Source organism: Phacochoerus africanus, chromosome 7 (genome assembly GCF_016906955.1).
Source record: "Phacochoerus africanus isolate WHEZ1 chromosome 7, ROS_Pafr_v1, whole genome shotgun sequence".
In the NCBI taxonomy this organism is placed as follows: domain Eukaryota; kingdom Metazoa; phylum Chordata; class Mammalia; order Artiodactyla; family Suidae; genus Phacochoerus; species Phacochoerus africanus.
In genome coordinates, this window is record NC_062550.1 from 88,970,641 (window position 1) to 88,985,154 (window position 14,514).

The following is a 14,514-nucleotide window of genomic DNA, read 5'->3' on the forward strand; positions in this document are numbered from 1 at the left end:
AAGAGATGAAGAAGTCAAAGATGGACTGGACTTTTTTTTTCTGGCCACACTTTGGCATGCAAAACTTCCGGAGCCAGAGATCAAACTCAGGCCGAGGCAGCAACCCCAGCCACAGCAGCGACAACACCAGATCCTTAACCTGCTGAGCCACCATGGAACTCCAAAGATGGACTGGACTTAACACCAAAGGAAAAAAGGAGACTCAGTAAACAGGAGACCAGAACAAGAAACCAGCATTATCATCGATTTTACTGAGTAGCATTGAGAACTATGTCTAGATACTCATATTGCAACAGAACAAAGGGTGGGGGAAAAAAAATGTATACATGTAAGGATAACTTGATCCCCTTGCTGTACAGAGGGGAAAAAAATAAGTTAATAAAAAGCTTTAAAAAAAAAAGAAAAAGAAACCGGCATTAGGATCTTATTGAGAAATATGGTGGAGATTTAAGGAAGAATTTAATTTTTTTAAAGGCTGTAATTTTAGGAGGCTAAATAAGCTTTTTTCCATAGCTGAGCTTTCACCCATATGATTCTCAAAAACAGGCATAAAATAACATAAAAACAGGATAAATGAATGATAAATAAAATCAGGCCCTTTACAAATTTGATCCCATAGATCTCAAAAAAGTTTATGAAACTATAGATGAAATATATGCTTAAAAATTAAGAATTCAGAGTTCCCGTTGTGGCTCAGTGGTTAACGAACCCGACCAGGAACCATGAGGTTTCGGGTTCAATCCCTGGTCTCACTCAGGGGGTTAAGGATCCAGCATTGCCATGAGCTGTGGTGTAGGTTGCAGAAGCAGCTCGGATCCCACAGTGCTGTGGCTGTGGTGTAGGTAGTGGCTACAGTTCCAAATGGACCCCTAGCCTGGGAACCTCCACATGCCATGGGTACAGCCATAAAAGAGACAAAAAAAAAATTTAAGAATTCAAATTATATGAACTTTAAAGTATAAGACAGTAACCATTAACAAATAATCGTGATGACAAGCAATTACAGTTATAGGACATATGCTCCTGGAAACTGAAGGAAGATAATCTTCCTGCAGGTACGTGAAGAACAAAAACCTATTTCCATAACCCAATCATACGAAAATCTAATTATATACAACCCATTTTAACAATGAAAAATAGCATACCTTTAATGTTCCATCAGCTGAACAACTAGCCAAAAGCTTATCATCTGGTGAAAATCGGCAGTGACTGACTGAATTTGTATGACCAAACATGGTATTTCGACATTCTTTTTGATTCAGATCCCAGAGCTATTTGAGAAAGATAAAAAGGTAACTGAAAAACTAGCACTGACTGGATAAAAGTTAGAAATCAGGTAAAGTTTTTCCTTCCCTCCCAATTAAGTCTTCTTCAGTTATAGGAAGACGCTGAATTCACAGTTTGACAGAGCTCTCGAACACAAGGGTGAAACTGGGATTAACAAGTAATGGGGCGCTTAGATCAGCACCTAAATCTACTAAGGAACTTGAAGGCTTACCTAGGCTCCAGTCTGAGCACTAAATAAAGAGCTAACAATTACCATTCATTTTAACAAAGTAGTCTGAAATCATTTCACTCAGCTCTGTAAGAAATAACAGGTAAAATAAACTGCCCCCAATTTTTTTAGATGCTAGGTTATCCAATTTTAAAAATTGACCATTTCTAAGATTTCTCTATGCAAACCTAGGCTAAAATCTATTAACACTCTAAAAAATGATTCAAAAAAAATCTTTGATATTTATATCAAAGATAAACACATTTGGAGTTCCCGTCGTGGCGCAGTGGTTAACGAATCCGACTAGGAACCATGAGGTTGCGGGTTCGGTCCCTGCCCTTGCTCAGTGGGTTAACGAAAGATCCGGCGTTGCTGTGAGCTATGATGTAGGTTGCAGACGCAGCTCGGATCCTGCGTTGCTGTGCCTCTGGCATAGGCTGGTGGCTACAGCTCCGATTAGACCCCTAGCCTGGGAACCTCCATATGCCACGGGAGCGGCCCAAGAAATGCCAAAAAAAAAAAAAAAAGATAAACACATTTGACAGTAAATATAAGGGATTAGAAGAGCAAGTAAAACTACCCTTCCAGAAGCAATAACCCAAATCCAGAATGTGGGACAGAATATATGACTCACTTCCTCTAAAATACCAATGGCATAAAATAAGAGGCAGACGGGAGGGCAACTTTTATAGAATAAAAGAAATTTAAGAGAAGTTCCCATTGTGGCTCAGTGGTAACGAATCTGACTAGAATTCGTGAGGATGTGGGTTCAATCCCTGGCCCTGCTCAGTGGGTTGAGGATCCAGCATTGCTGTGAACTGAGGTGTGGTACTCAGACATGCTGTTCTTGCTATGGCTGTGGTGTAGGCCAGCAGCTGTAGCTCTGGTTTGACCCCTAGCCTGGGAACTTCCATATGCTGCAGGTACAGCCCTAAAAAGCAAAAAAAAAAAAAGAGAGAGAGAGATTTAAGAGACATATCAACCACATGCCATTTGAAATTTGGAATTCTGACTCCAATAAATCTATGGTAGAAAGATATGTTTTTGAGGAGTTCCCACTCTTTGCAGTGGTTAAGAATCCTACTACAAGAGTTCCCGTTGTGGCTCAATGGGTTAAGAACCCAACTGGTATCCATGAGGATGTGGATTTGATCCCTGGTCTCACTCAGTGGGTTAAAGATCTGGCATCGGCCATGAGCTGTGGTGTAGGTCGCAGATGTGGCTTGGATCTGGCATTGCTGTGGCTATGGCCGGGAACTGCAGCTCCAATTTGACCCCTAGCCTCGGAAATTCCGTATGCAGGTTTGGCCCTAAAAAGGGGAAAAAAAAAAGAATCTAACTACAGCGGCTCAGTGGGAAAGTGCAGGTTCCCTGGCCTAGTGCAGTAGGTTAAAAGATCCAGCATTGCCAAGCAATAGGTTGCAGCTACTACTCAGATTCAATCCAAGGGTGAGGCCATTAAAATTTAAAAAGAAAAAATATATATATATATGTTTTATAACTAATAAGGAAAAATAAACATGAACAAGGTATATTATCAAATTATTGTTTATTATGTAAGGTATGATAAATGGAATGGTATTTATGTTTTAGACCTCGGGATGCATGCTGGAGTATTCTAGGTGAAAGCACATGGTATCTGGGATTTGCTATAAAATGTTCTAGTCCCAAAAAGTGGGAGGTGGTGTCAGAAAAAAGATTAGTAAAATGTTGATAATTGCTGAAGCTAGACAATGGACACAACAGGGGTTCATTATTATTCTCTATCCTTTGGGATATGTTTGAAAAGTATAAAAAATATAAAAAGGGGCGTTCCCACCATGGCACAGTGGGTTAAGAACCCGACTGCAGAGGCTCAGGTCGCTGCAGAGATGGAGGTTTGATTCCCAGCCTGGCATGGTGGGTTAAAGGATCTGGCTTTGCCACAGCTGCAGCATAGCTCGCAGCTGCGACTCGGTTTCAATCTCTCGTCTGGGAATTTCCATGAGCCTCGGGTGTGGCCACAAAATAAGAAAAAAAATTGTGCAAAGGGTCTATAAGCATCTCTGGTGATGCACGCTAACTAGATTAAACACTGAAGAAGAAATCATTCTCTCCCAATATTAATCTTGGTAAAAATCCTTTGGAAATGATCAGTAAGTGACACAGGTCCTGTTCTTCAGGCCCATCCCCATCCTCGGCTCCTTTATCCCAGTCTTAGATTAATGCAGTTCTGCAGAGAGGGCACGTTACACAAGGGCAGCTTCAGGTTTACATCTTTTCATTGGCTTCTCTCGGTTCAAAACGCACAAGCAGTAAGTTCTAAGAGCTCTGATAGAAACACAGATGCGGAACAACAGGTCTTAAAGGAAAACTGGTCCTTAATTTAAACTGCTGACCAACCAAAAACCCCTTGCCACGTCTTAGAGAATTCTGTCTTTATCTAAAAGGAGGAAATATAAACTTCCTTATCCCACAAAATGTTAAAAACTAACATCAAAAGTTACTCATGGAGTTCCCGTCGTGGCGCAGTGGTTAACGAATCCGACTAGGAACCATGAGGTTGCGGGTTCGGTCCCTGCCCTTGCTCAGTGGATTGACGATCCGGTGTTGCCATGAGCTGTGGTGTAGGTTGCAGACGCGGCTCGGATCCCGAGTTGCTGTGGCTCTGGCGTAGGCTGGGGGCTACAGCTCTAATTCGACCCCTAGCCTGGGAACCTCCATATGCCCCGGGAGCGGCCCAAGAAATAGCAACAACAACAACAAAAAGACAAAAAAAAAAAAAAAAAGTTACTCATAAGGAGTTCCTGCTGTGGCTCAGCAGGTTAAGGACCTGATGCTGTCTCTGTGAGAATGCAGGTTCAATCCCTGGCCTTGCTCAGTAAGTTAAGGATCTAGCATTGCCACAAGCTTTGGCATAGGTCGCAGACATGGCTCAGATCTGGGGTTGCTGTGGCTGTGGCACAGTCCTCAACTGAAGCTCTGACTCAACCCCGGCCCAGGGAACTTCCATGTGCCTCAGGTGTGGCCATAAAAAGAAAAAAAAAAATTCCTAAATATTTATTGTATAGCTATATCAAAAAATTAGCTTTCCGTCTTGAGAAGCACTGACTGATAAAGTTCATTTTAAAGTAAGTTATGCCAGGCCTCTCACCTGTTTCCTTTTGAGACAGCCCACACTTTGTCTACTTCTTACCTATCGCTTTGCCTTTCACTAAATTTCTTCTGCGCTGAGACATAAAGAACCTAAACTTCAGAAAGATCGAGCTACGATAACCCAGAAAATCACCAGGGTCACGCTGAGGTTTCATGACACCAACCTCAATGCCTAAAGGTCCCCCTCCCCCAGAGAAAGAACGCATAGAAGCCTCCTTGTCCACCCCTATTCTTGTCCAGAACCCTGTTTTTCTCCTTGTTACTCTAAAACACCTCACAATTCTTCCCCAATGGAGGACATAGTTTTTAAGGCATTAGCCTGCTGTGGCCTCCTTTGCCAGGCAAAGCAATAAAAGCTGTTTTTTCCTCCTTAAAAAGGAAATTGAAAAATAAAAAATAAAGTATGTCATGCCGCAGGTGTGGTCATAACAAAAAGAGAAATACTGTATGACATCACTTACATGTGGAATCTAAAAAATACAACAAACTAGTCCACGTAAGAAAAAAGCAGCAGACTCCCAGATACAGGGAACAGACTAGTGGTTAATAGTGGGGAGAGGGGGAGAGGAGGGGCAGTATACAGGTAGGTGATTAAGAGGTACACGTTTATTACATAGAAAAAAAGCTACAAGTGGAGTTCTCTTGTGGTGGAGCAGGTGTTGTCAATGCAGCGGCCCAGGCTGCTGCTGTGGCACAGGTTCAATCCCTGGCCCAGGATCTTTCATGAGCCAAAGGATTAATCATTTTAAAAAGTTGTGCATCACTATATCTTACACCTGTAACTTAACACTGTACAACTATACCTCAATTTTTAAAATTATTTATAAATAATATAAAGTCTAATTTTTTCAGGTAGGTTTATTCAACAGGGTAAAGTTTTTCTGAGTAAAAGGGAGCTATAATTGTGAGATAAAATAGATGCAAACTAATGCACTTGGAGTGGATAAGCAGTGAGATCCTACTGTAGAGCACTGGGAACTGTATCTAGTCACTGTGATGGAGCATGATGGAGGATAATGTGAGAAAAACAGTGTATACATGTGTGTGTGACTGGGCCACTTTGCTGTACAGTAGAAAAAGAAAATTGACAGAATACTGGAAACCAACTATAATGGAAAAAATTAAAATCACTAAAATTGTTTTAAATTTAAAAAAAATACAATAATGCAAAATTTCTTAAAAACAAAAAAAATTGTGAGATAATTTTTAATAAACTTTTTCTTTCTTTTTTTTTTTTTTTTGGTCTTTTTAGGGCTCAACCCACAGCATATGGAAGTTCCCAGGATCCCAGGACAGAGGCAAAATCAGAGCTGTAGCTACTGGCCTACACCACAGCCACAACAATGCAGGATCTGAGCCAAGTCTGTGACCTACACCACAGCTCACGGCAATGCCAGGTCCTTAACCTACTGAGCAAGGTCAGGATCAAACCTGCATCCCCATGGATACTAGTCAGATTCCTTTCCACGAAGCCACGACCGGACCTCCGAGACAATTTTGTTACTACATTACTCTTATTTTGATCCAATCTGGTGTTTTTCAAATTTTCAAATCGTGATCCCTAATGCCCTATTAGAGATTCCATAAGCATGCTTGAAAGGCACTAGTGAGGTTGGGAGGAGTAAGAGAGGGAACAAGAGAGAGGAGAAACGCAGGCCCATACCCACACGTCGACCAGAGCAAGGGGCTTCATCTGTTTACACACTGAGCTTCTGCATACATTTTCTTATCCGCAGCTCATGGCCATGTCAGCTCCTTAACCCAATGATCAAGGCCAGGGATCTAATCTGCATCCCCATGGATACTAGTCTAACCCACTAAGCCATAAGAGGAACTCCAATCTTTTATAGGTTTAATTATAAAACATCAAACATATATGGGACAGATATCTATTTTTGGTTTTAGTTTGGTTTAAAAAAATTGTGTTCTTATCAGTACCTTTTTCCCCCTGCTCTTTCTAATAACAAAATTTCTCTTTTTTGGGGGGGAGGGGGTGTTTCTGCCTTTTAGGGCCACACTTGTGGCATATGGAGGTTCCCAGACTAAGGGTCGAATTGCAGCTGCAGCTGCCGGCCTACATCACAGCCACAGCAACAGTGGATCCTTGACCCACTGAGCAAGGCCAGGGATGATCAAAGCCTCGATCTTCTGGATACTTGTCAGGTTCATTTCCCCTGCGCCACAACGGGAACGCCAGACCTTCTCTTCTGAATCAAGCCCCACTTATAATTCAAGTGGAGCTGACCTCGTCCATCTGTCCCATTTCTACATGGCTAAACTTGAGACTCTTGGTCAATCAGAGGGTTCCATCCTACTGATCTCTAGGGATATTCAGCAAAGCACATGGAACCCAAACCAGGGTTTTCTCTACAGGAAAATTAAAGATCTGAGAAAAAGCAAGTTTCCCTTCTTCTGTGATTATGAGTTGTAATATCCATGTAAGCCCAGAGCTAAGGATAGTCGTATTTCCTGCCACACAGAGAGACTATGCTTGAACCAACAAAAAGGGAAACAGTCTAGAGATGGAGAGGGAGTCAGAGCTCAAGAACGTAGTTTAGGCACCTGTAATCAGCTATGCCTGAACCCACGCTCCTCCTAGAGTTTTCAATTATAAGAGCCAATATATTTTTTGTGGTTGTTGTTGTTGCTTAAGCTAAGATGAAAATGGCTATCCCTGGAACCAAAAGATCCCTGGTTAACACACTACATGAAAAAAATCTAAGGAGATGTTTTGATGTGTCAAATTTATCTACATAATTCTCATTGTCCATACTTACTTTGAGGAAGTAGTCACTTGAGCCAGTGGCTAAGAGAAGGTGATTACTGTTGTTGGTGAAGTGGCAGCAGTTGACTTGCTCTGAGTGCTCATCATAGCTTTGTACCAGTTCCCCGGTCACAGAATTCCAAATCTAAAGAGAACAGAGGAAATAAAACATACATTACTCCTTTTCTCAAAGGGAAAACAAGGAGGCCAAGTAAATGTGAGCTCTTCTGCAGATGTGACCCATCCTGGCTGCCAGTTTCCCCCAGGCAGACATCATGCTAATGAATACCTCCCCTTTCCCTAAAATATGTCAGCATTTTGCCAGGATCTTTTTTTCAATTACCTGCAAAGCTATACATGTGTCTTTTTCTGGCATAATTAGAATCTCACGAAAACATTCCATTTTTCAAGGACAGGATTGCCCATGTTCACATGAATGACAGCAGTAGAGAGGTTCTTAGTCAGGTCCTTAATTTTCCTGCATCTCAGTCCCCTCTGTGAAAGGGTGATACCTGCACCTGTCCTACACAACGTATAGTGTCAAATGACATAAAGAACTTGATAAATGTAACTTGATAAGCGTCCTACTGACATCAAAGCACTAATAAATAAGTAAAGGCAGGCAGTTCAGTGGGGGGGGGGGGGAAACGCTTTAGATCCTGAGGGAAACCGAGCTTTCAACCCTGGCTCCATTAGTTATTAACTAATGACAAATGACTTCATCTCTGAACCTGCTTCCTCATCTGTAAGAAGGGATCAATAATTATCTCGCAATCTGTAGTGCAAAACTCATAATGTAATTTAAGAAAGTGTGTAGTATCAAGCCTCATGCAGTGTTATGTTCTCAACAAAAAGGAATCATCTCCCTAGTTACTACGGAAGACAACTAAGTAGTCTGCTTTATCAAACAGACAAAAGAAATAAATTCCCTGATGAATCTTCACTGGTCTTTGGACTTTAGAGGTATTAATGTCCCTCCCACAGCATTTTCTTTTTATCTTATCAAAGCACTCCCCAGAGGTGCAAAGACTTTATTTTAAACTGCTTTAATAATTATTTCTGCCTCTTGCTTTAAATTTTGAGTTCTTACAAGCAAACTTAAGCCACATAGGTCTGACTCTGGAACAGCACAGAGTGGCCAACTCCCACTCTGACCCAGGTGGAGGCTACAAAGTCAAGCAAGTAGTTGGTTGTAAAGGCACATAGAGAATTCAAATTATCAAGAAGTAGATTTTTCCAAGGTCTCAATCTAGTCTGGACACTTCAATGCCCTCCTGAAAGTAGGTGCAAACTCTAGGAACACTCCCAAGCCAACTTTCTTGCTTCCAGGTCCACTAAGACCCACCCCACCTAGCCAGATTCCAAATCTCTTTTTTTCTTTTTTTAGAGCCGCACCCATGGCATATGGAAGTTCCCAGGCTAGGGGTTAAATTGGAGCTGTAGCTGCCAGCCTACACAACAGCTCATAGCAATGTCGGATCCTTAATCCACTGAGTAAAGCCAGGGAGAGAACCGCATCCTCATGGATACTAGTCGGGTTTGTTACCACTGAGCCACGATGGGAACTCCCACAATCTCTTTTGAAAAAAGCCTAAAATGAGGTTTCCCCTCCACTCAACAAAGAAAACATCCCCCTAGACTTCAGTTTCTCTTAAATTCCATCAAGTGCTCTGGCTAACAGCCAAATTTAGGGACAAGAACAAAAAAGATTAATTAACAAAGATAAAAATTACCCTGTGGGTTTTTTTTTTCCTCTATCTACTTTTTAGACTAGTAACCTGATTGTTAGTATATTTATCCATCTGGTTTAAGCCAGTTCATAACATCTAGGTTGCATTCCACAAATGATATCTTTTACAACAGAAACTGATCTCAGATGATAGTTGTGTGCAGCGACAATTCTAACCACAGGCGCTCAAAGACCTCTCAATAAATGAAAAGCAAATTTTTATTCGAATCTGCCTTGTAAATATCATAGGCTAATCGACCTAGGTATTTTCGTTGGTGCTTAAAAATTAAAAATTTTAGGAGTTCCTGTCATGGCTCAGCAGAAACAAATCTGACTAGTATCCATAAGGACACAGGTTCAATCCCTGGCCTTGCTCAGTGGGTTAAGGATCCGGCATTGCCATGAGCTGTGGTGTAGGTCGCAGACACGTCTCAGATCCCGAGTTGCTATGGCTATGGTGTAGGCCAGCAGCTACAGCTCCGATTCTACCCCTAGCCTGGGAACCTCCATATGCTGCAGGTGTGGCCCCAAAAAGACCAAATAAATAAATAAAAATTTAAAATTTTAGATACCATTAATTTATAATGGATAAAAACTGGATTGCCTCAAGTTAATCAATCAACAGACAAGAGTCCTTTAACCCTTTCCTTCCCTAGTACCTCTATTACAGAAAAAGAAAATTTTGTGGTGGTCACAACTCAAGAGAAAAATAGTCCCCTACCTTCACTTTTTTGTCCACTGAGCAGGTTGCTATAAATCTGTCATCTGCAGAGAATGCACAGCAAAGCACTTCATCCTCGTGAGCCTTGATTTCTAGAAGTTTTTCTCCTGTTTCAGCTTTGAACACCTGCACAAGCAACAGTAAAATCTTTTTACTATAACTGCTTAACCATGAATTATCAGTCAATAAAAATATTTCTTTAAAAGATCTTAATCACTGCTATTTTGCAATAGAAATGAACCTTGGCAATACCACTGCAAAAATCAGAATTTCTGTCAGAATCTGTACGCCTTAACACAGGCAAGCAACCATTGTTAACTGCCTGTAATATCGATAAAGAAAACTGACAGTGTAGCCACTGGGGTTTTCCTGTTTTGTTTTGTTTTTTCACGGCCCCACCCATAGCATATAGAAGTTCCCAGGCCAGGTATCGAATCCGAGCCACAGCTGTGACCTACACCACTAGCTTCAATTCTTTTTTTTTTTTTTTGTCTTTTTGCTATTTCTTTGGGCCGCTCCCGCGGCATATGGAGGTTCCCAGGCTAGGGGTCGAATCGGAGCTGTAGCCACCGGCCTATGCCAGAGCCACAGCAACGCAGGATCCGAGCCGCGTCTGCAACCTACACCACAGCTCACGGCAACGCCGGATCGTTAACCCACTGAGCAAAGGCAGGGACCAAACCCGCAACCTCATGGTTTCTAGTCGGATTCGTTAACCACTGCGCCACGACGGGAACTCCATTGAATGTAAATGTTTTAACTAATTATTTTTTTGTTTCCCTCAAAATCAAAAGATAAAAAACAATTTAAAGAAAAGCACTCATTCATGTTTTCTGAAAATGAAAAATTAAAAGAAAATTTCTTCAAGTACCTTAGGAAATAATTTAGTCCAATTCCTACTTACAGTCAGAAATACCTGAGTCTGTGATAAAACAGATATTTTACTTAATCACTGTTTTTTTTGTTTGTCTTTTTGCCTTTTCTGGGGCCGCACAGCCACAGCAACATAGGATCCGAGCCACGTCTGTGACCTACGCCACAGCTCACGGCAACACCAGATCCTTAACCCACTGAGCAAGGCCAGAGATTGAACCCGCAACCTCATGGTTCCCAGTCAGTTTCGTTAACCACTGAGCCACGATGGGAACTCCTTACTCACTGTTTTTTAATCAGAGCCTGTTCACAGTATGCAGTCCTTATGCCCCCCCCTTTTTTTTTTCTTTTTATGGAACTTCCTGTGACATATGGAAGTTCCCAGGCTACAGGTCAAAATGAGCTGCTGGAGTTCCTGTCGTGGCGCAGTGGTTAACGAATCCGACTAGGAACCATGACATTCCAAGTTCGATCCCTGCCCTTGCTCAGTGGGTTAACGATCCGGCGTTGCCGTGAGCTGTGGCGTAGGTTGCAGATACGGCTCGGATCCCGCGTTGCTGCGGCTCTGGTGTAGGCTGGTGGCTACAGCTCTGATTAGACCCCTAGCCGGGGAACCTCCATATGCCGCCCAAAGAAATAGCAAAAAGACAAAAAAAAAAAAAAAGAGCTGCAGCTGCAGGCCTACACCACAGCCTGCAGCAACATCAGATCCTTAACCCAATGAAGGAGGCCAGAGATTGAACCTGTATCCTCACAGACACTATGTCAGCTTCTTCACCCACTGAGCCACAAAGGGAACTCCCCCCTTATGTTTTTTCACAGTTACATTTCCTCGTTACCCTTAGCTGGCAATGGATGACATAACTGACTGCTAGGGGAAAGGCACTTCCATGTCACTTAGAATTATGAAAACAGGAGTTCCCCTCGTGGCTCAGTGGTTAACGAATCCGACTAGGAACCACAAGGTTGCGGGTTCGGGCCCTGGCCCTGCTCAGTGGGTTAAGGATACGGCATTGCCTTGAGCTGTGGTGTAGGTTGCAGATTCGGCTCAGATCCCACATTGCTGTGGCTGTGGTGTAGGCTGGCAGCTACAGCTGCAATTTGACCCCTAGCCTGGGAACCTCCATATGCCGTGGGAGCAGCCGAAAAAATTGCAAAAAGACAAAAAAAAAAAGAATTATGAAAACACACCACCATATCTTTTAAATCTATAGAGAAAGCTTTCATAAAATGTTCAAGAGACCTGAACATCTCTCTATCCCTAATATGCAATTTTCTTGAATTTTAGGACTTAAATCATATTCTAATATGCACAGTATTAGGTATGTGACCAATTTTTCTCAAGAGATAGGTTTTACCTGTAAGGTTTTATCAGCTCCACAAGAAGCTATTCTTTGACCATCCTCAGAAAAGCAAGCATGGTAAACAGCATCTGTATGGGGGCGGACAACTAAGCGGGAGAGGTTCTTGATGTTTTTTTTGTTTCTAAATATAAGGAAAAAATGAACAGAAACCCAGTAAATAAGAGTAAAAGTAATGATTTTCTTTCAGTAATAAACTGTCTTTTAACAGTTACTTTCCAAAAAAATACAAAACTCTTAAATTACCAACATGTAAGTAACAGCACAGATCACCTGAAGAAAAAAAGCATAACAAAAGCATCATTTTAAGATAAACACTACCCTCTATGAAGGAATCTGTCATGTGTTACAAATATCACTGAGTTGGAAGAAATCAAACACATGTCACTTTTTATTTTCCCCTGATATATGAACACATGTGCAGAGAAAACATTTATATGAGGACACCCTCAAAAAAAATCTCCACCTTTATCAAAAGAGCTAAAACAAAATGAAGCTCATTTCTTAACTAATGTATGACACGACACCCACCATTATGATGATGCACTTTTTTTTTTCTTTTTAGGGCTGCACCTGTGGCATATGGAGGTTCCCAGGTTAGGGGTCGAAATGGAGCTGCAGCTGCCAGGCTACACCACAGCCACAGCAACATGGGATTCAAGCGGCGTCTGCGACCTACATCACAGCTCATGGCAACACGGTATCCTTAACCCACTGAGTGAGGCCAGGGATTGAACCTGTGTCCTCATGGATACGAGTCAGGTTTCTTACCTCCAAGCCAAGATAGGAACTCATATGATGATGTACTTTAAAACTACTCTTCTCTAAATATAATTATTCAGATAGAGTAATAAAGAGATAAAATATCATTTTCTTTGTATCTTAATCTACTAAATACTAACGATTCCATTAGTCTAGCTATGTATTATTTCATATGAGCTAAAGGAATGTAATGTATACTCAAACCAGGAAAGTATTAGAACAATGTCAGACTTCCATATACATATACCCCAGTCACTACGAGTAAATACGTTAAATAGTGTGATGCTTATTTTAAGAGTCAAAGGTTGGCAGTCAGATAAACCTAAAGGGCAACCCTGCCTCTACTCTTTATTAGGTATGTAAATTTAGGCAAATTACTTAACCTAACAATTTCCTCATATGTAAAAGGTAGGTAATGATACCTGCTCCAAACAGAGCCTGGCATACAAAGACTTCACTGTTGTTATTCTTTAAAACGAAAACCGACCACACACAAAACAGACCAAATGAAAGAAAGGGAACACAAAGATAAATCAGACCTAAGCCTTGCCTCGGAAGTATTAAACTTTACTAGAAGTGATAAAACAAAAACTCTAAGAACAAGAGTGATAAGGAAAACATTTAAGTTACTAGTAAAGTTTAGAGGATCAGATTAAGAAAATACTTCCCTCTAGAGTTCCTGCTGTGGCACAGCAGGTTAAGCATCCAGCACTATCTCTGCAGCAGCTCTGGTCACTGCTGGGGCACTGATTTGATGCCCAGCCTAGCACAATGGGTTAAGGATTCAGCATTGCCTTGGCTGCGGCGTAAGTCACAGCTGCAGCTTGGATTTGACCCCAGCCCAGGAACTCCCATATGCTTTGGATGTAGCCAAAGAAAGAAAGAAAGAAAATACTTTCCCAGATCTAGTACTTTCTCAAAGCTCAGAAAGTAACCTGTCACAATGATGGGCATATGGCCAAAAAATATTAGGTAAGTAAAAAATGAATACATGATTTCTTTGAGAGCTGAAACTCAGTTAAATTAAGCTTATACCAAACTAAACTTTCTACAGGGGGCGGGGGGAGCTTTCTAGTACTGAAAATAGAGCATTCTCTGAATATGACCTGGTCAAACCCAGTTAAAAACATACAGCTATGAATGACAAATCATCCTATAAGAGAACATCACAGACGAAATGCAGCTGATGAAATGGAAAAAACAACAAGAAAAAGCAAAAACAACAAACTCAACAATTCAAAAAAGAACAGAAACTAAACCTATGCCTATTTGATCAGACCAACTATTAAAATTTTATTTTAGTCACTACCTAAAAAATGAATTCAATCAATCTTCCAAAAATTTCTACTGAATACCAACTATAGGGACCAGGCAAATGCTCAATGTTATTTTTTTTTTTTTAATGGCCACACTCACAGCATATGGAAGCTCCAAGGCCAGGGATTGAATCCAAGCAGCAGCTGCAACCTATGCCAAAGCTGCAGCAAGGCGAGATCCTTTAACCCAGTACATGGGACCAGGATCGAACCAAGACCTCCACAGCAACCTGTGCCACTGCAGTCGGATTCTTAACCCACTGTACCACAGCAGGAAGCCAAATAAAAGCTATTCTCAACAACAACTACACTTACTGAGCACTTTCTATGATCTAGGTACTATTCTAAGCAACCGTGT

The 14,514-nt window shown here is 41.4% G+C and overlaps 1 protein-coding gene across 4 annotated transcripts in view; it reads right to left on the reverse strand.

Annotated features, from left to right (window-relative positions):
- Positions 1-14,514, reverse strand: part of APAF1 (apoptotic peptidase activating factor 1) — a 91,655-nt gene that overhangs the window by 44,966 nt on the left and 32,175 nt on the right. For all 4 annotated transcript variants that reach the window (XM_047788218.1, XM_047788217.1, XM_047788216.1 and 1 more), the window contains 4 exons: positions 12,076-12,202; positions 9,845-9,970; positions 7,408-7,539; positions 1,146-1,271 (listed from right to left, as the gene is read on the reverse strand). In XM_047788218.1, the coding sequence (XP_047644174.1) occupies positions 1,146-1,271; positions 7,408-7,539; positions 9,845-9,970; positions 12,076-12,202 (511 nt within the window). The remainder of the gene's footprint in view (positions 1-1,145; positions 1,272-7,407; positions 7,540-9,844; positions 9,971-12,075; positions 12,203-14,514) is intronic.